Here is a 19,762-nt window from a genome sequence, read left to right on the forward strand (position 1 = left end):
ATTTTTTGGCAGAACTGTTAGTTGTAACAGAAGGTATGTAGCACTGGAATTATTCTCAGATGACCACTAACTTACTAGCCAAGCGTACCTCCCACCTGCAGTACAGGTGGTTGTGGCCATGTTGTCCTATACTTTTCTCTTACTGACAGGATCATTTTCAGTTCATGCAGGTCTTTCGGTAGAAAGAAGTCATACCCAGCTACTGGTGAAATAACTAGGTCAGAACACAGTTGTCATCTGTAGTATTTAGCACCACAGATTATCACAGCACTTTCTGAAGAGAATAAAAGCATGCTAGTTACTACACAGTTGTCACTTGGAGTTGCAAATAGCATTACTAGGTTTTAAGATTTTGCATGTTAACACTTTTCTATTGGACACTGGGATTTCAAATATCTCAGTATTATTTTTAAATTGAAAATCTGTTCTGATGAGTTCAAAAGGTATGTATGTAAAGTATTGCATTAATTTTAATATGCTTTTGTCTTTTCCACAGAAATCCTATTCTATGCCAATAAGTATTGAGTTTCAGAGGAGATACGCAACTATTGTTCTAGATCTAGAACAACTAAACAAAGACTTAAATAAAGTGTTGCATAAAGTTCAACAGTATTGTTATGAGGTAAGATTTCGCTGGAATCTGTATGAATTTAATATTTCTGCTTAAACTAAGTTTAAAAAAAATATTTCCTGGGAATAGGGCATGGGTGGGGCTCACCTGGAAATGAAACTAGTAGCAGCTCTATCAGTTTCATTGTCTCTTTTCTCTGTTTCTCTTATCAGAACGTATGTGCGTTTATTGATGCCAGTAGCCAATTTTGAAATAAACATGCATGTACATAAGTGAAAATACTGCAGGCTATATACCTGTGGACTCTCTTTGAAATGATTTGTCACTTCACTCACGCACCAAATGCAAAAGGAGATGTTTAGTCTTCATTTCTCTTTATTTTATCTGTACAGCTTGCTCCAGACCAAGGCCTCCAACCTGCAGACCAACCAACAGATCTGAGGCGGAGATGTGAAGAGGAAGCTCAGGAGATTGTTAGGCAAGCAAATTCCTCAACAACAGGACAGCTTTGTGTTCAAAGTGAAAATTTAACTGATCTTATCTCTAGACTCACAGCGATATTGCTACAGATTAAGGTAAAATGTTTGTAAAAATAGTTTCCAATTAGTATTAAAGCTCTGTCGGTTTCTTTGTGCTGAACTATTAGAACCTTTTTTTCCTTCTCCTACAGTGTCTAGCAGAAGGAGGTGACCTGAATTCCTTTGAATTTAAATCACTAACGGATTCATTAAATGACATTAAGAATTCAATAGATTCCTCAAATATCAGGTATTACTTTTTAAATATTTAATTCCTAATTACACATTTTGTGCCAGCAAGCAACTGTTGATATATTTTAGAGGTGAATGGTCATTATAAGAGTTTTAATCTGGTAACTTTTACTTATAGGAAAGGTCCGTTTAAAGGGGGCTTCTTAAAAGGAGTGTGAAATTAGTTTTCAGTGAAGTAAACTGAACTTTAAAAAAAAAAAGTGCTAAATCAATACAACAACAACTAAAATGAAGAGCAAGAAAATCAGGACAACTAACAAGAAGTTATTTTAGATCACCTTCAGTACAATTTCAGTATTTGTTTTGCAGTGTTATTCAATCTCTCGTCTGTAAATATCAAAAGCTGGTATATGAGACAATTATTATAGCTTATGACCAGCTTCCATTAGCAGTATTTTAAATGAAGAAACAGAAGAACAGCCGTATTGTGCCAGATCAAAGGCCCATTTAATCTAGTATCCATATTTCAACAGTTGTCAGAAGCAGGTGCCAGAGGAATCATTATAAAAATAGCAAGAATGTGGTGATACTTTTCCTGAGTATTCTGCAGTCTCCAAGAATTTGTGACCAGGATTTTTTCAGTTATATAGCTGCTGAGTTACATAATTTTAAAAAATTACCTAAATGCCAAGTGTTTCCTTATAATTTCCATATTCATACTGCTACGTAATAATGGGAGGCTACGTGCATGAATTTTTTTTTGCAAAGATAGTAAGACGGCCTTTTGATTTAAAATTAAAAAAAAAATGTTTTATAGCACGCTTTTATTTTGGTAAAAGCAAAAATAAAATCCAAATATTAGTGAAACTTCTCTGTAATCAACACTGCAAGTCAAAAGTTGGAATGGATCAACTGATAAACACTGCTAAGAAGGTGATGATCTTTTCATTTCAGTGTACTTAGCTTGGGTATTTTAGCATCTTTTCACCGTGTTTTTGCTTCATTAACTCCAACCATGTTACAGTCATTTTTAAAACACCCAAGTCAGTAAGTCTGACTTCACACAGCTGTTTATACAAGTGCTACTTTCATATGTCTTTATTAAGGTGCATGAGTATGTAGTACTCACTCATTCATCTGAATCTATGTTTGTAACTTGTAGAAATACTCAGATGTGACTTTTACTTAAGAGGTTTAATCCTTTTTTTTCTTTCTTTTCCCCTGTAGTTGTTTTCAGAATAATGTGGAGATCCATGTTGCACATATTCAGAGTGGTCTGAGCCAGATGGGAAATTTACATGCCTTTGCAGCTAATAACACCAACAGAGACTGAAAATTTTCTAAGTGTACAGCAAGTAGTTCTGGAAAATCCTCCTCCTTTACATAGGCTTCACCAAATATCCTAACTGCCAGAAGATAAGGGAAAAGAAAACCTCTCAGAAAGGACCCTTTTAAATATATCTGCTTCTTAAGAAAACCAGCATTACTGGCCAACGTTATGTTAGATTTTTCCATTTGTTATTCACATACAATAGTTTTGCTAACTGGTAATCTCTTAGTAATTGCATTTATTATAATAAACCTGGAAATATATTTTCATATAATTTGAACTTAGTTTTAAAAGTTCAGATTAATTCTGCCCACCTCTTCTCGTTGGCTCTCCTAGTGTGTTAGAAATGATGAAGAGGAAATGGCTCACATCAGTTAGCCATATGGCAGGTCTTTGTTCCTTAAAGCTACACTCCTGTAGGTATCCGAGAGTTGCCGTTGCACCCTTCAGCTAGTACGGTGACAGCACAAGCTGAGTGTTCCTGATCTGAAGAAGCAGCAGTGGGATATGGACAGTGAACGGAAGTTGCAAACTAGGGGATGTTGGGCAGATCTATAGATCAGTCAGCGTCTTATTGGAACTTTTAATTTATCATAACTTATATAAGGAGTCTAATGAAGGAATATAAAAATGTAACTTTTCAGAAAGTCGTTATGTTTTTTTCCTTTACATGGGGCAAAGGAAGTGTTTTAGTTGGTATTTTATATACATGACTGGTTAAACATACAGTTTTTCCAACTTTTTTGTTTGTTTTGCACAACTTTTGAATTAGATTACTGGTTATCCAACAATATCCAACATATATAAATATGAAGATTTTTATAGTGAAATATAACCAGTGAGGTAAACTGCAAAAATAAAAAGTGACAACCTGCCTATGAGTAAATTTTGGAATGTTAATCTTGTAAAAAGTATGTATTGGTTTGTTTAAATAGTCTTGTAAAGCTTCTGTGTAATGAATCGTTTCCAGATATGAATTTTCAAAGATAGGTGTAGAGATGTTTTTCATTCTTTTAGATGCCTCATTAAATGAGGTCTTTTATATGTTAATGTATAAAGAATATGTAAACAGGATTATTTTCAATTTTAAAATTTTGTATAGTTTAAAGATGCTTCTGTATTCTGTGTTGGTATTGTGCCACTGCAAAACTTTAGTGCAGAGTTTATATTTAGCTAAACTTGTTCTGTTAATTAAGAGAAATGCATAAATCTTTTATTCTCAGTGAAATTTGTAACTGAATAAATTGACCTATGAGAGTTGATATATTTCACAAAAATGCAAACGTTTGGCGGATCGTTTCAGGTCATTTTTCAACAGAAGTTAATTTAATTTCTGAAAATGAAATGTTATGTGCTGGAGAACAAGGTGAGCAGCTATTTTAAAAGATACCTACCAAACTTACAAGGCGTATTCCAAAATACTAAAGAGTAATTTTGCTTGAGTTAGCCGTGGACATTTACCTCTTGTAATGTAACAGACTGCTGTAGCGGTCCCTGCAGTTCCTGTGTTTTGTGGGGTTACCATCTGTTTGGTAAAGAGGACAGAAAGGTCCCCAGCCACCACGCTTTTCATTTGAACAGAGAAAGTGTCAAGGCCTAATTTAAGGCACAAAGGCTTAGCCTGACAGTAACTAACATGATCTACAGCCAACTCAGGGAAAAAGAACCATGCTCTTGCTGTTTACTCCCACCCCTAGCCTTGTCATGTGGTGCTCATAAAAACCTACTGGTGCACCAGACAGATTCAGTTTTGAAACTAGAAAAAGACTACAATAATATTTTGTGAACACTAAAAACACTTTAGCTTTGAGTGTGAATAATGTGCTTTTAGTGTTCACAAAATATTATTGTAGTCTTTTTCTAGTTTCACATTAACCTTGCCTTAAGTGTCGGAGTTGATGCTGTTGTTTGATTGAGCCAGCAGGCAGTTCGAGATGTATTTTTTTCATTAATTAGGTTGCAACTTTACATTTTCATTCAGGGAAAAGCGTAATTGTAAAGTAAAGTGAATACTGACCACAGAGATCAGACATTTTTCATAAACTGCCCTTCAGTCCCATTAGGTCTCTTCTTCCAAACTGCAGCCCTGGCGTGCCAGGACCTCACCTGGGAGGGGGATTTCCAGCGCCTCCGAGGTGAGAAACCCTATTCCTGCCAGAGGCGTGAACACAATTCCCAGCTCGCAAGCAGCACAGAGCAAAAACGTAAACTTTTATTTTTCCTCTCAAAAAGTAACGACAGACCAGCCCCCACCCCCCAAAACAGCGGATTTGGTTAGCTTTTTGGCTAAGGAAGGTTAAATAGAAACAGGAAACGTGCCAACAGAAAACGCTCAATACGTAGAAAGCTGCCATCGGCGGGTGAAGCTGACCCCTCTCTCCCTTAAATAAATAGGTGAAGTCTGTCACTCCGGAATAAAGTGCAACAGTGGCAGGGCAGGGCACGGTGTTCCGTTACGACCACGACGGCGTCGCGTGAGTCCCAGCAGGCCGAGGGAGGCTCCCGGGGCGGCGCTCAGAGGGCTCGGAAGGCGCCGAGGGCGTTTTCCTCCCACTCCGAGCCCGGCTCGGAGAAGCCGCCGCTGTCGTCCGCCTCCGAGAGGGGCGAGTACCGCCCGCAGAGGCCGCGCGGGGGCGGGTAGGGGCCGGCGGGCGGCGGCGGCCCCGCGAAGGCGCCCTCGGCCCCGCCGTGCTGCCGCGGGGGGCAGCCCTCGAAGTCGGGGCCGGGCGGGAAGGCGGCGGCGGCCGGCGGCGGCCACTCGCAGCCGTCCTCCTTGTGGCGGGCAGCGCCGCACAACGGGCGGCGGGGCTGCTGAGGGGCGGCGAAGCGGAGCGGGGCGGCGTGGGGCGGCCGCGGGTAGCCCGGCGGCTGGGGGCCGGGGCCGGGGCCGGGGCCGGGGCCGGGGCGGGGCGGCCCCCGCTGGCGGCGGGACTTGGCGCGGCGGTTCTGGAACCAGACCTGCGGAGAGAGGGCGGCGGTGAGGGGCGGGGGCGCGGGAGGCGGCGTGGCGGCGGCGGCGGCGAGCGGGCTGCCCCTCACCTGGATGCGGGACTCGGGGATCTGCGTGGCGTCGGCCAGCTTCTCCCGCAGGTGGATGTCGGGGTACATGGTGTCCTGGAACACCGACTCCAGCGTCTCCAGCTGCGCCGCCGTGAAGCTCGTCCGCTTCCGACGCTGCGCCGCCGGCGCCCCCTCCGCCGGCTCCGCCGCCCCGCGGGGCAGCGCCGTGACGGGAGGCGAGCCCGGCCCGGGCCCCCCGCCGCCACCGACACCGCCACCGCCCGCCGCCGCCTCACGGGGCCACCTCCCCGCCGGGAAGGGCTCCCCGAAGCGCAGCGTGGCCATGGCGGTGAGCCGGGGCGGGCACGGCCCCCGCGGGGCTTTATAGCCGGGGAGGGGGGCTGAGGGGCGGGGGGCGGTGGAAGGCGGCCCCGGCCCGGCCCGGCGGGAGGCAGGTGAGGGGTCCGGGCACCACGCTGGGCTGGGGCGAGGCGTGCCCTCACCTGGGCGCTGGTACACCGGGGGTGGCGGTGCTGTAGGGTTTGCTCTTTCAGGTACAAGCGATAAAGTGCGTGCTTTCCGGCAGCCGCCCGCTCTGCCTAACGGATGTGGATTCCCCGTCGTGGATCACCGACAGCCCTGGGACGGCTGTGAGGGGGAGAAGGAGCCGCCAAGTGGGCCGGGATGGAAACGGGGTGATGGGGGTGCTTGTGGGGGCTGCCGGCACCTGGAGCCGGTGCTGGGCTGGATGAGGGCAAAACCGGGACAGACCTCCCCAGAGTGCGGTGGTGCCAGTGTCAGACTTCCCGTTAAGACTGTGACTTTATCGATGTGTATTGAGTATATACCTAGGAAAGAGCGAGTACCCGGAGCTAACAGAGCTATTCCCAACCCATAAATCTGGAAATGGGCTCGCTCTTTGATCTCTGACGGCTGTCGCTGCGGCGATACCCTGCGGGCCAGAAGCGGTTCCCCTGCACTTCACGTACCAGAGGTGTTCCAACAACTGTCTTGTAACAGCAGCCAACGCACGTCCCATGGTGGGAAAAGACCGGCGACATTTCCCAGGCCTGAAAGCCTTGATGGATACAACATGTATAGACCATAAAAAGGAGAAAAGTAAGCTTTGTCACAGTAGAAGAGAGACAACTTGCACGTACTGTTTTCTTTTTTCAGTAGATCCTGTACAGTTAACAGTGGTTGGCTGCAGTACCCAGTCAGGAAGTCTGTATTTTGTAGCTCTGTAAAATAGGATGGGTACACCAGTGTCACTGTGTCTGAATCAATAGGCAAAATGGGTTGGGGTCCTCGATACGGGGTTACAGATGTAGACTCCAGGGTTTGTAGTTGATGCTCAGTCACTGAATTACCCACATGCAGATTGTATTTTTAGTACACATTCACACACGTTAATGGCGAGGGGCTGACACAGCCGTGCGAAGGTGCTGTCTGCGTTGACTGCTTGCACACCTGTGGTGCTGATCACTTCCGTGCTCCACGCCTGAATTTCCTTTCCTGTTTTGGCTGGCGCTTTGGTGCATCTTGTTGATGAGTCTGTGCTGAACACAGGTGTGTGCTGAACGGGGGAGCAGAGTGGTTCGGAGGCAAGACCAAAGCCATTGCTCTGAGCATTGCACACAAATTTCCTCTGTAGGGTTCTGGTAGTTGCCCTTTCGCATTGGCCTGGTTTGCAAGGTTTGTAAGCTTGAAGAAAAGCAAGGAAGGGGTCGGTGCTCTAATTCTAAAGGAGCATGCTGCTGGATGAGAATAAAGTACAAGTCTTTTGCTGCCTCACAGGAAAGCAGGATGGCACAGAAGACCCCTCTTTTGTTTTCTCTTGCCAGCTTTCTCCCCTCCTAGTGCTCACCACAGCTCCCACAGAGTTTCATTCCACCAATGTGCTAGAAGTGATGCCTGCCAGGTATCACAGTGTGCCTCCTGCTGTGAGAAAAAGCACTCTGTCTAGATTCGGCAGAGTTTCCTTTTCCCTGACGAGTTTTGCATCCATATACATTTAGTAGGCCACAGATACCTTTATGGTTGCAAAACTGCATTTGCTCCAGAGCTTCTGTTGACATGAAAATTCCTTATGATTTCCAGCTTCTCTATCAGAGCCCCGATAGCAAAAATCATTAATGCATGCCAGCCTCGGCTTTTCAAGTGTTTGTGTTTTTTTTCTGCCTAAAAGGAATCCTTTAGAATGAACACTTCATTCCCCCCCCCCCCCCATTGCTTCTAGTTACTGTATAACTCCTCTGACAGTGCTCTTCACAACTTCTTAACGTTTTTAGAGGTTTTTCAGTCCTTCCCGATGTACGTACACTGGGATTTACGTTTTTAGGCACGTCCACACTTTTAAGTAATATTCTAAGATCTCACTGTGATCTCATGTTCATAATTTAAAGTTGTTATTTAGCAGTGTTTGTGCTTCTGGTCCTCACAGCTGCAAAAAGGAAGAGTTTGAGGAGGTGAGCTGCATATTGTCCTCACTTTGGGACTGCTTGCAGATGTGTTGAAGCTTATTCTTGAGAAATCTGAGCTGCCTGTCCATCGTGGGTGTTCAGCACCTTGCCAGGGCCCCGGTGACATGCTGAGGTCGTCCTTGCTGCGTCACCTTTGCTCCTCACAGGACCCTGCACATCATCCTCTGCTCATAGGGGTGTCCCAGAGCAGCGTCAGATCCTGGTGACACCAAACCCCTGTACAAGACGCTGGTCATGCAGGCCAGTAGTTATCACTGGTTATTTCAGATCACAAAGTAAAGTCCAGTCTTGCATGCACAGGTCTTCCGTGGTGTTAAAATAAATGTGGTCTGACAAGCGTTTGTGTCCTTTCTGAAAGATGACTGGCTTGTTTGGCTGGGATTTGGTAACATCTATATGTACACAATATGTTAGTCATTGAAAATTAAACCCCTGCCTTTCTTTTTTTTTAACAGCAAGGAACTACTTAGTGTCTCCTGACTCAAGCCTTGCCTTTAGGAGGGGGATGTGAGTTGATAAAGTAAGCCATTTCCTGGGAGGTGTGAGACGGGACTTCAAGACCTCATGGTGCCATTCGTGTATTCGGTCCTGAAGAGTCGATAAGAGCTTCAGACGCAGAAAAAGCCTCGAAGAAAGCAGCAGTGGGGGAGGCACAAGAGCATCGCAAATGCATATGAAAAGATCAAGGGTCTGCATTTGCTAAGTCCCAACAGGAACAGATTTGGGGTGAGATGTCCAGGTTCAGAGGGGATCCAGACATAGCAAAGGGGCAAAAGTAGAGTACGTCTGATGGCTGGCAGCTGGCTCCCTACCTTCAGAGGAGGGAAGATCAAGTATTTGGGAGTGCGAAGGAGATAAGAGCAAATGGCAGGGGTGGTGTCAGAAAGGGGGAAAGGAAAAGGTAATAGGGGGGATGCTACACCGAGACAGGTAAGGCTGGTTGGAAGGAGCACGGATATTTAGGGTTGAACTAAGACACTGTGAAACCTGAGCTTGCCTTTGAGCTTGGAGATACCCTGAGAATGGCAGGTTGCATGCATCTGTCAGTCATTTTGCTTCTGAAGTGAGTGGGCAGTCTCAAAAACTCCTGTGGCAGCAAACCTGAGGCTTAAGTAAATCCTTGTTGCCTTATTTTCTCTGTGCCCTCTCTGGTTTTGTAGAGTGTGATGCTGTGGAAGAGCTTAAAGCATTTATTTAACTGAGTTCATCCTGTTGCTTTGCTTATTTGCATGCTCTGAATGAGGTCTCTAGAAGAGTCCTATCCTATCCTTAGAGATATTTTTTCTTTATTGAAGGATTTTAGAACACTTGTTGATGCAGGTGCTTGTATATATAAAATTATTGGGTTACTTGAACTCCCAGTAATGTGTAATTAATTCACAGCATGGGCAAAGGAAGAAACTCTTATCTCTGCAGATAGATAAAAAGAAGAAAGGGAGGTGAGAAGGGAAGAGCTAAGGAAAAAGACGGAGCCCTATTTACTTAGGTTTTGTACAGTACCCATTTACCTATAGCCAGCCCGCTATGGTGCAGCCAGAATATGTACACACAGCAGTGCTGGCAAGGGAAGGCAGGTGATAATGTAGCAGAGGGGCCATATCTTTAATAGCATTGAATAATAAACAGAAAAGTTCCAATAGTCCCGTGTCTACCTTTGTTAGACTGCTTGGTCATAGCAGGCAGTGTTAAGCCATTGTCTTCCACCATTGCTTGGCTGACTCCTAAGCTGTCACCCCCTGCATGTGACACGGTCTTCCTCCTGCCCCAGCGTAAACAAACGACAACCAGAAGATTTCTGTTTCTGTATCGCAATATTTGGTATCTTAGTGCCTGAACTGCTGAAATTAGTAGATTTTATAAGAATCTCAATTTTTCATCTCTCTTTTTTTTTTTTTAAGCTAATGTCCTAGGGTTGTTGAGAAAAGAATCCAAGTGTGAAGCAAATTGTGCTCTGATGGTTCTAAGCCAGAAGGCAACGGAAAGAGACAGAACTTCCCTGGTAAGGTCGGATGCCTGCGAGCAATGTGAACACAGATCCGCTTTCTTTCTCCTCTCCTGGCTGCCCTGGTGCTGTTAAACCCCACAAGCGTTCATCTCTGAGTGCACTGCAGGCTTCTTCAGCTGGCCACCCTGCACGTCTCTTCTGTGGCTCAGGCGTGTGCTTAGTACATGCCGGGGTTGGTGCTCAGGCTTCGGTCTTCACCATTCATTCTAAATGTTTCCTGTCTTCTCTTCTGGTTAGTTTTAGAGACAAGGGGCTACTGGTCTCCAGTATTTTGGCAGTTGCAACAAAGTCATTTTGTTTTGCAGTGGCATTTTTTTTTCTGGGGTGTTTTATTTCAAAGATACTCAGGCCCCCTGTACAGTCTGGAAGATTTTCAGCTTTAACATTTAGGTGGAAGGGGGAAGTTCCACCTGAGCTGAGGATTTGCAGTTGATCATTAAGTCAGCAGTTTCTGGTGATCAGAGCTGGGGAGTACCGTGGTTACTAGGCCATTTAATGAAGTAATCCTCTTCCGTGCATGAATTGACTCATATTCCTTTGCTATTTAAAACTGCACTGAAGAAGAGACAGAGAAAGAAAATGCCACATAACAAACGCAGTTGGCATTGTTTCCGTGGGTTATCCTGATTTTTGTAAGTCCACGGCATGATTTCCTGCTGTCTGGATTACACTGAAGCTTTGCATGCTTGCATAGAAAAGCACCCCCGTCTTCCTCCCCGCCTGTCCTCTCTCCCTGCCCCAGCAGCCCCGGATAAGCAGGCTCACACCACCCTGCGTGCTGCCTCGCTCCTCTCTGCAAACATGGGCATGTCCCGGCTGCCTCCTCCCAGGTACTGCCCCTGCCCTCCAGCCTGGCCGGTGCCCCCAGCTGCCTGCCTCGTGCAGCTATGACCCCAGACCTTCACAGTGCTTCGTATTCCCTCTCACCCATTTTACACCGCAGCTCTTTTTCTTCCCCATTATTCAGACTCAGCTCCTTTGCTTTGCTTTCTGGCAGGGTTATTTTTCTATCTGACTTGGGCCCCATTTATCAAGTGCACACCCTTGTCACCTCTTTAGTCTAATCCTCCCCTTTGTTGTCAGAAGGTCTTCCTCTTTCCTTTTCTTTGGTAGTTTTATCTCTTTCTCCATTATCTTTTAGTCACGTAGATTCTTTCTCCTCTCTTTTGCATTTGACCAAGCTTGTCTTATCGATATTGCTTGGGAGATTTAAGACTTTTCTCCTTGACAGGTTTTCTTCCCCATCCCCTGGAAGTTTCTCCATGCCACGGGACACAGGCCAAAGAGCAAACGTGTGTGTTATTCTAAGAGACACTGCAGTCCCAGACGGAGGGTGACTCCAGGCAGTGGTGACCACAGCAGCTCTCTACTGCCATCTTAGCCAGGCCGCGTATCCTTAGGAAACCACATTTTCCCTCTTTTACAATCATATCTTCATTACCTGGCAGGCTGTCCTAAGGTCTTAGAGGTAAGAGAAGGTAAGAGAAGTGGTGAGTTTGCTGCAAGGCTGTTCAAAAGAAGGGTTGTGGTGGTTTCACTCAGGTGGGCAGCTGAGGTCCACCACAACCGCCCTCTCACTCCCCTTCCTCAAAGGGAAAGGGGAAGAAAATACGATGAAAAAGGCTCAAAGGTTGAGATAAGGGCAGGGAGATCACTCAACAATTACCGTCATGGGCAAAACAGACGCAGAGTGGGGGCAGCAACAGGGCCCTTTGGAGTCAGCTGAAACTGCCCCTTATCTACCGTGGGGCAGCTTCTGGATCATTCTCACAGAAGCCACCCCTGCAGCCCCCTGTTACCAAAGCCTAGCCACGTAAACCCACTACACGGGTGCAGCAGCACCATGGTGTGTGTTTCTGTTTGCAGTGCCACCATGACTGTCGTCTTTTGTCACCACACTCAGCCATCATTGCCTCAAGTGTGAGCACAAACAAAGGCGTTATGACAGCGGCTGGAAACTGCAAAACTGGGCACAATGTCACATCAATCGTTTAAAAAAAAAATAAAGGCAGAAGATAAGGAGTTTCCTTGGAATAATCTCTAGTTGAACTGCCCTGTTGCTCAAGGGAAGGTGCATGGCGTGTTGGCAGAGACACACAGTGTCGTTCCCAGGAGCGATCCCTGTTCCAGAACGGGGATGGTGCCTCCTTCCTGCTCTCCAGGTCTTACCCTAGTGCTGTTCACAAGGTGTGCAACAGTGCATCTTCACCAGATTCTTTTGGCTAGCCAATGTGGAAAAGCTGTTTTCAGACATTAATTTTATTTAGGACCACATATGCATAAAGAGCTGTAGGAGATGGGGTCACTGCATGTCTGCCTGACTTCTTTTCTCTGCCTGTGTTTCCCACAATCAGTTTTCAAACTCTTGCCAGCATCTTCAGCAGGTGCAGAAACCGTGGAGCACATCACACGCCTCTTTACTTTTTCTTCACATCAGAAGGAGAGTGCCTCCTGTGAAGCACGGTGAAGGAATGCGTGGAGGCAGCACTGGGGATGACATCGTGGGGGATGTTGTAGAGCACCGGTCCCAGTTTCCCTGCACAAAGTACACCCAGGCAACACCAGCTAGGCAACAGTTCGCATACTTCAGGTAAAATTAGTTAGTATGTGTGACTTCAGCTCCACAGCCTGGCAGTATTTGTAGCTGACAGAAATGTTAGGCATATGGAAGAAACAAATCCTGTATCTCATCCCATATCTCCAGCAGGTGGAGGAAGGAAGTGGCTTTTCACGCACTGGAGTATCCCAAGTGCAGAGGTTTTGCCTGGGAGGTCTGTGCTGCTACAAATTTCACCTCCAGCTGTCATCATCCCCAACACCCCTGAGTTCTGAATGAGCTTCCCCCAAACCCAGCTTCGTTATTATCTTAGTCGCAAGTGTCCTGCTGGTGTAAAGCACTCTCCTGAAAGCTCTGGAAACTCCTGATCAGGCCCCTGAAGGGGCTTTGGTGTGTGATGCTCCTCACCAATGTTTTTCACTGCGCAGCTACTGTTACCCAGCTTCTAGCAGCACCACAGTGGCACCCAGTGCAAAAGCAGCAACGGTGATTTTAGAGGTTTCACTGTCACTGTTCTCCAGAGGCATCTGGTCTTTCTAGACCGCTTCTTGTAATGGGTACAGGGAAAAGGAAGAAAACAAACCCAATGCTTTTACTGCCTTTCTGGCATTTCATCGCTTCCTATGGCCCTCTCTCCTCCCAGCAACGCATGGCTTTAAGGCTGCACAGGCCGGGTGGAATATATTTTAGAGTGAGACTCTATTTAGCCGTGATGCCAACTGCAGCCAACTATAAAAAGATCAGTAATGCTCTTTGGAAGTGTAACAGCTGCTGCTCTGCACCCTCTCGTCTGTATTAACACTCTGCCCTATTTCATGTGCACACAACCAAAATAAAATATTATAGCAATCATCTTGTTATATAGTTCAGGGAATGTGGGACATAAACTCCCCAGAAACTAGGAGGGATTCAAGGTTAGCTGAACTGGGTAATTTTACACAGTTTGTTAACAAAAAGGTAATTTTATCCTGATTTGCAATATAGCCCGACTTTAACTTAGCACTTGACTATGTGCCATTAGCAGTTCCTACACAGTGGCAATACACCAGCGAAGCTTTTCTCTGGGCGGTTTTGCTGGATGGTACTCACATACAGTTGGGTATAGAGGCATAGAGGTATGCTCTGGCAATACAAGAAGCAGAGCATTGCCCCTGTGGTTTGGCCAGCCACGCCGCTCAGGCAGACGGAAAGCCCCAAGCTGCCTCACAGTGCGGAGCAGCTTACGGGTCCCTTCTGCATCCTCAAGGAGACAAACCAGTGCAGAGGAGCCACGCTGTTGTATCTGGGTTGATTTTGTTCGTTTTGTAGTGCAGATAGGGTCTTTGTAGCAGGGGTGAGGAACTGCCTGTTTGTAAGTGACATGTAAAGTCCTTTGACGTGGGTCTGAAGTGGCGGCGAGCTCACCAGTCTGAGAGGAAATGGTCAGACCCAAACACGACTGTTACCGAAGGTGACAGGACAGTTAGGCAATGTGAGGAGCGATTTTGCATCAGACAAAGCCACCGGGCTGGAAACACGCATACTGTAGGACAGGCCCTTGTGTGTCTCTGAGCTCCGACTTAGCTCTCTGGGCCGTCTTGGCACCCAGTTCCCACACAGGAATATTTCAGAGGCACCCAGAAATGAAAGCAAGCAGCCTGCAGTCACACGGGAAGTTTAGGACAGAGCCGAGGAGCAGCCTCAGCGCCAGTGCTCCTTCCTGGCTCTGTTGTAAAACCCTGGGGTTTCTAGGAATCCCCTACACACACGCACTTTCACTCGGCTTTTCACTCTTCTGCAGGTGTGAGCAGCATCTGGTAGCTCAAGTCCCACTTGTGTGCAGGCTAGAGAAAAACAGACGCACGCTAGCTGTTGTCCAGCAGTTGTGCCACGTGATGGCCCTGTGGGTTACTGGGGGCCCCAGGGGCTGCTCGAAGCAGAAGGACTCCTGTGGTTTGGGATTTGCCTCTACTTCATCACTGCGCCGGCGCAAGGGACAGGTAGCACAATGAGGCACCACCGGCCCTTGATTGCTTTTCTCTGGAAACCGCTCACCAAAAAGTATCGCTGGGGCTCTGCTTCTTTTTCGTGTGAACCTCATAGGGCTCAACACCCTGTTTCACAATGTGGCATATGAATTCTTTTAAGGAACAGCTCCCAGGTGCAAAACCAGCAGAGTAAAGACCTAGGGGAACTAGTTTCTCGTAAGTACAAATGCACATGCAAGCACACACTGTATGGTTGTTTGAATAAAATCATGCTGAAGAAGGGTGACATGTCAACAGAGATGAATTTACGTGCTACAGCATGTACCAATATGCTGTCAGGTAAGAATCGGCACATTTTTGTGTCAAGTCGTGTATACATCATAATATTCGGGGCGGAGGGGGGCAAGCTGAGTTGCTGTGGAATTTAAGTTTGCATTTTTTGAATGGCACTTAGAAAACAGGATACTGGAAATTCTTGATCATTCAGTAACTCCCCAGCCAGAGCTTTTATTTATCCTCTAATACTCCACAGATTAAAACTTTATTATATCCCATGATAACTAAGAGTTTATTTCATTAGATAATGAAGCATTAGCAGTCTCCATTCTAAATAGGGATGCCTGAGACTGTTTGCAAAGCTTTTGCCTGCCTTTGTCTGAGTCTTTGTGACAACTAAGTGGCTTCCACACGTCTAGAATTGAGACTGGTAAATCATTGGCCGTGCGCCCATTTGTTCAAAGAAGAAAAGAAAATAGTATGCAGTCCTTCACTGGTGACAGGACGAATCTGTCGTTCTCATGCAATAGCCACAGAAACCTTAGGTGCCTGCTATTCTGATTCCATGCTTTTTCACAGTGAGTATTTTCCACAGTGAGTAGTTTATTTAATCCTTTCACTACTGCTTTGTAGGGTCTTGGAGCTTCAGGGTGTCAGAAGGAATCATCAAACTAACTCCTGCAAGGCATTAAAAGGTAAGATCTTGCAGTGTGCCACTGGGGGGTGGGGGGGGGTGGGAAAAGGCATTTTCTCTACAAGCAGACGCATTCCTTCTGATGTACTTTACAAAATTAGGAAAACAAGATATATATTAAAAAAAAAAAAAAACAGTATTTGGATACTTTTGCAATTGGTGTGTTGCTAAACCTTTCATCTTGTTTCTTTTACTTCTGGTTAGAGAAATTTTCTTCTCTAGGCCTTCAGGACCTATGTTTGGGATTGCTGCAGCCCAGATGCTGAATAAAACACTTCAGGTACTTCTCTCCTGGGAATATAGTTCAGAAATCTGGACACTGAGATATAATCACCTTGAATAAGCTTTTTATTTGTAAACTTGTTTAAGCTTTTCCTTTGAAAACTTTTCTACTTCTTGCCATGTTTTCCCTCATAAAACTCCCTCATATGCCTGCCACCCCAGACCCTGTTACATGAGATACACGAGGTCTCCAGTCGATGACTCCATGACTACATTGAATTATTTGTTACTATGTCCTTCCCCTCCACATACAAAGATTCTACGATCTTGCAGAAAAGCATACAAAAGGAAGAGGATTCAACATATCTCTATATTTAAGAGGAAAAATGTATGACCTGTTCAGTAGTGATTCCTCTCAAGCATCGGCAAGATATGGGCCAGAAGGTATGTAAATAAATATTTTAAGCCAAAAGTGCTGTTTCAGGTGACAGATGTACTTGATGTGCCAGTCTGGACTTTAGGCTTGATGAAGAATGAGGGTTCGGCAGTTTAAGGAATTCCTGCCTACCATTTAACTCAGTCACACTCCTCTCTTTGCAGCCTTGACAATTGTATTGACTCAGTTTTTTATGGGACTGGGCTGTGAACCAGATCTTGGAATAAAGCTCTTTAAAACAAAAAAATGAAATGAAATGAAATGAAATGAAATGAAATGAAATGAAATGAAATGAAATGAAAAAATAAAATAAAATAAAATAAAATAAAATAAAATAAAATAAAATAAAATAAAATAAAATAAACAGGAGGGGGAGGAGGGAAGAAAGAAGGGAGGCTGTATTTCACTAAGATCCAGCACTGCCTTCTGCAGTGATGGGAAGGAGGAGCCACCATCTCTCACAGAGGGACTTCTGAAAGCCAAGAGAAGGCACAGTTACTAGTGCAAACTCAGATTTGTTATACTGACATGTAAATAAGGATCCTACATTACTCTTGTAAGAGATTATGTTATCGTTTATCTCCTTTGAGGACATCCTACTCACACATAAAGAAAATGGGAAGCCCTGTCTCAGTAATTTGTCCAGTGCTGTCAGTTAAGAAACTGGAGTGAGGAGGTTTTAGCTCAAGTTTCCATCTTTGTTCAGTTGCTTTGCTGTCCGTAATCTACTCTGATTTTATTATCCTGGGTGAGAAATAAAATTAAAAAAAAAAAAAATAGGAGGAGGAAATGATGCCAAACACTCTCGCCAGTCTTAAGGGACTTGGGTGATCCTCAGCAGTTCTGCTGTGCAGTATATTTCAATCTATGGTTGTTGCCACTGTGAACAACTTCCCAGGTCCATAAAAGCCATAACGGGGTGGAAGTCGATAGATTTAGATGTGCGTCTCCACTAGCAGTGCACAAATCAGAAGAGGCTGAAATTGCCTGCTGTAGTGCAGCTCTACTAGCACAGAATAAAGGAGATAAAAATACACTTCCTGCACTAAAAATATGTTTGTTAGAGCAGAAGAGCACAGGTAGGAAAGCAAACTATCTAGTCTAACAGCAGGATAGCTGACTTGGTATAGCTACTTGTTAAGGTGCAGTCCAGTATTACAGTTGAGCTAATCTATGAGCTATTTGCTGTCCATGTTTCCCATTTACGTTACTTTCCTTACACTGCATCTAGTGGCTGTGTGGCCACAGGGCAATTCTGTTCATCTGACTGATAACAGCAGAAAACTAACTGTGCCATAAAAATGAATAGTTTTTTGTCTAGATCAGCCAGCTGCATCAGCTCTCACAGGAGTTGCTCCATTGCTGGACTCAGCACAAGAAAGAGGGATGGAGGACGCGGGTAGGAGCAGTAGTGAAACCACCACTATTTGGCATTAGCTCGTGGCTCTAACTGCAGGCTGTCCATGAAAGGACAGCCTGCTCCCATCTTCCTTTCCCTGCTCCCAGTAGCTTGCTCCTGCCACCTCCAGTGCTTGTTTGAACCCTCAGTGAACTAGGCCTGCTCTCTAAGCCAGCAAGAAATTTACCCAGCACCTAGAAAGCAAATAGTTTTCTGCCTGCTTAACTAGGTGAAGGAGAGAGGTGGGATGAGCATAAAAGCTGGTACAGGGATGCTGGTGGGACTGTGTGCTGTGCTGTGTGGCTCCTTATGACAGCAGCCATTTCCTGAGAACTCATTCTCAATTTAACCCAAACCAGGAAAAAAAAAAAGGAAAAGAGAGCCACAGCTGAGCAGATTCTTCATTGAAAAGCATGCACCTGACCATTAGATGAAGAAGGACAGGTTTACAGGTTTAATGCATTCTTTTGAAAGGTATGTTATCCTCCTGACTGCTGAATGGAAGAGAGTGACGTGAATAGCACTGCTTGTTGCACACACAGCCCCGCTCTTCCCCAGACACAGGCAGGAGGGTCAGCAAACAGTTTTGCAACAAAGGCACTTTGCTGCCTATTATTTCCTGTGCTATTGGGTGGGTTGGAGGCCCAAAGGCAGATACAGTTCATTTTAAAATAAATCCAAAAGGAGAGGACACAGAAGAGAAGAAGCTGGTACAACAGCAAAGCGCAGAGGAGGATATACCCAGAACATCAGGAGAACTCGGGGCAGGGTTTTACTGGCTCTGCAGGGGTCTCCCACTGGGGACACGTGCTAGCTGGGTTTAGACACTGACTCAGAGGTCAGTACCCTCCTGGAGGTGTTTTAAAAGAGCACCGAGAGAGGTGCTCTGAACTTATATGGGTGGAAATCATTGTTCCGGCTGTTGATTCACAGTTTTTTCTGGGCAGGCAGCCAGAAATGCAATTGCTAATTGCACCAATTTCCATGTCCTCTCTACTGTAAAATGAGTTTATTAGAGGAGTTGGTTAAATTCAGGAAGTGCTCAAATTCCTGGCCATATCTCATTTAGTAAAGACTTCTTGATAACAGAGCTGTACTTCTCTCAGCAAGTGCCTGAAAAAGGCGTGATCGGTTACTCTACTCCTGCAGATAGAATTGTATCAGCGTAAGGTATATTAAACTGCTATAGTTTATTTTATCAGACTGAACGCCAATATCTGTTATAACTGCATCCTCCTAAAGGATGTTTGCTTGCTGTCAAAATGGCAATATTACGCGAAGACGGACTTTAGCACGTGCATTTTTCCTCATGAGTCTCTCTAGCACTCTGTCAATAAACCTGTTTTCAGCAGTTTGCTGACACTGCTGAAAAGGTATTGCCAGACCCTACATCTGATTAACTGTTATTCTGCAGCTCATGTAATAATTTAAAGAACTCGGTGTGCATGTCACCATAAATTACTACATAAATGCAAGGCAGCAGCACAGTGAACTGTTACCTTCAAAGCAGAGACAAGTATTATCCACCCTGCTGTACAGAGGTCCCAGAAGGGACCAGAACATGTTTTCAAGATTGCAACTGTACTGCAGCTTTTCAGAGTTGTCTAACAGGATGTGAAACACACAGCACTGTTTGTTCTTGTGTGCAAGGCAAGATTAGACCGTGCTTTAGAGGAGACCTCTTAAAGGAAAAATAAAAGAGTATTGTGGTTATTTTCAGGCATCAACCCAAATCACATACGGGTTTCTAGTCAAAAAATAGTTTTGTTTTTTTTTTCCTCTGTTTCTGGAGATTTCATTATTTCTTAGTAAAACTGAAACTATTAGTTCTGGAGGTGACAATGGTGGAGGTCTTGCAGAAACGGATTCAAAGTGTTCTAGCGTAGTCCTGAAGCACAGGAGCTCTGGGCTGGTATGACAATGGTAGGGCTGGGAACGCTGTTGATACCTGTTTTATTTAACGTAGCCATTCCTGCAAAGCTGATAACAATATTTTCATAGTGAATGATTTACGTTTCTGAGCCTCTAATGCAGTGCCAGATCTAACTGCTCAGAGATGTTCATTTAAGATAACCAAATATTTAGCAGCCCTTGCTCTAGCAAACAACACAT

The 19,762-nt window shown here is 45.2% G+C and overlaps 2 protein-coding genes and 1 long non-coding RNA gene across 7 annotated transcripts in view; 2 read left to right on the forward strand and 1 right to left on the reverse strand.

Annotated features, from left to right (window-relative positions):
* Window positions 1-3,873, forward strand: part of LIN9 (lin-9 DREAM MuvB core complex component) — a 40,121-nt gene extending 36,248 nt beyond the window's left edge. For all 3 annotated transcript variants that reach the window (XM_066993631.1, XM_066993632.1, XM_013174051.3), the window contains 4 exons: window positions 497-622; window positions 964-1,146; window positions 1,242-1,339; window positions 2,509-3,873. In XM_066993631.1, the coding sequence (XP_066849732.1) occupies window positions 497-622; window positions 964-1,146; window positions 1,242-1,339; window positions 2,509-2,614 (513 nt within the window). In that variant the 3' untranslated portion in view covers window positions 2,615-3,873. The remainder of the gene's footprint in view (window positions 1-496; window positions 623-963; window positions 1,147-1,241; window positions 1,340-2,508) is intronic.
* Window positions 3,874-5,124: 1,251 nt separating this feature from the next.
* Window positions 5,125-18,103, forward strand: LOC136790346 (uncharacterized). 3 transcript variants are annotated; one of them, XR_010830106.1, is made up of 7 exons: window positions 5,125-5,248; window positions 6,166-6,730; window positions 8,550-8,820; window positions 9,993-10,093; window positions 11,331-12,689; window positions 15,533-15,594; window positions 15,816-18,103. It is a non-coding gene; the product is annotated as an uncharacterized lncRNA (long non-coding RNA). The 3 variants fall into 3 exon arrangements; XR_010830107.1 differs by lacking the exon at window positions 5,125-5,248 and adding an exon at window positions 6,001-6,066; XR_010830105.1 differs by lacking the exon at window positions 5,125-5,248 and having other exon boundaries at window positions 6,136-6,730.
* MIXL1 (Mix paired-like homeobox) lies at window positions 5,126-5,971 on the reverse strand. Its single transcript, XM_048057549.2, has 2 exons — window positions 5,651-5,971; window positions 5,126-5,569 (listed from the first exon to the last, which is right to left on the reverse strand). Exons 1-2 carry the CDS (start codon window positions 5,954-5,956, stop codon window positions 5,126-5,128), a joined length of 750 nt encoding a protein of 249 aa, XP_047913506.2. The 5' UTR covers window positions 5,957-5,971.
* Window positions 18,104-19,762: the final 1,659 nt, after the last annotated feature.

The sequence above is a fragment of the Anser cygnoides genome, chromosome 3, assembly GCF_040182565.1.
Source record: "Anser cygnoides isolate HZ-2024a breed goose chromosome 3, Taihu_goose_T2T_genome, whole genome shotgun sequence".
NCBI lineage: Eukaryota > Metazoa > Chordata > Aves > Anseriformes > Anatidae > Anser > Anser cygnoides.

Bases quoted from the DNA above. Each gene is read 5' to 3' on its own strand.
- MIXL1 (XM_048057549.2), bottom strand. From the start codon at position 5,956: ATGGCCACGCTGCGCTTCGGGGAGCCCTTCCCGGCGGGGAGGTGGCCC. The intron at 5,570-5,650 runs GTGAGGGGCAGC...CTCTCTCCGCAG, and splicing joins TCCCCGAGTCCCGCATCCAG to GTCTGGTTCCAGAACCGCCG.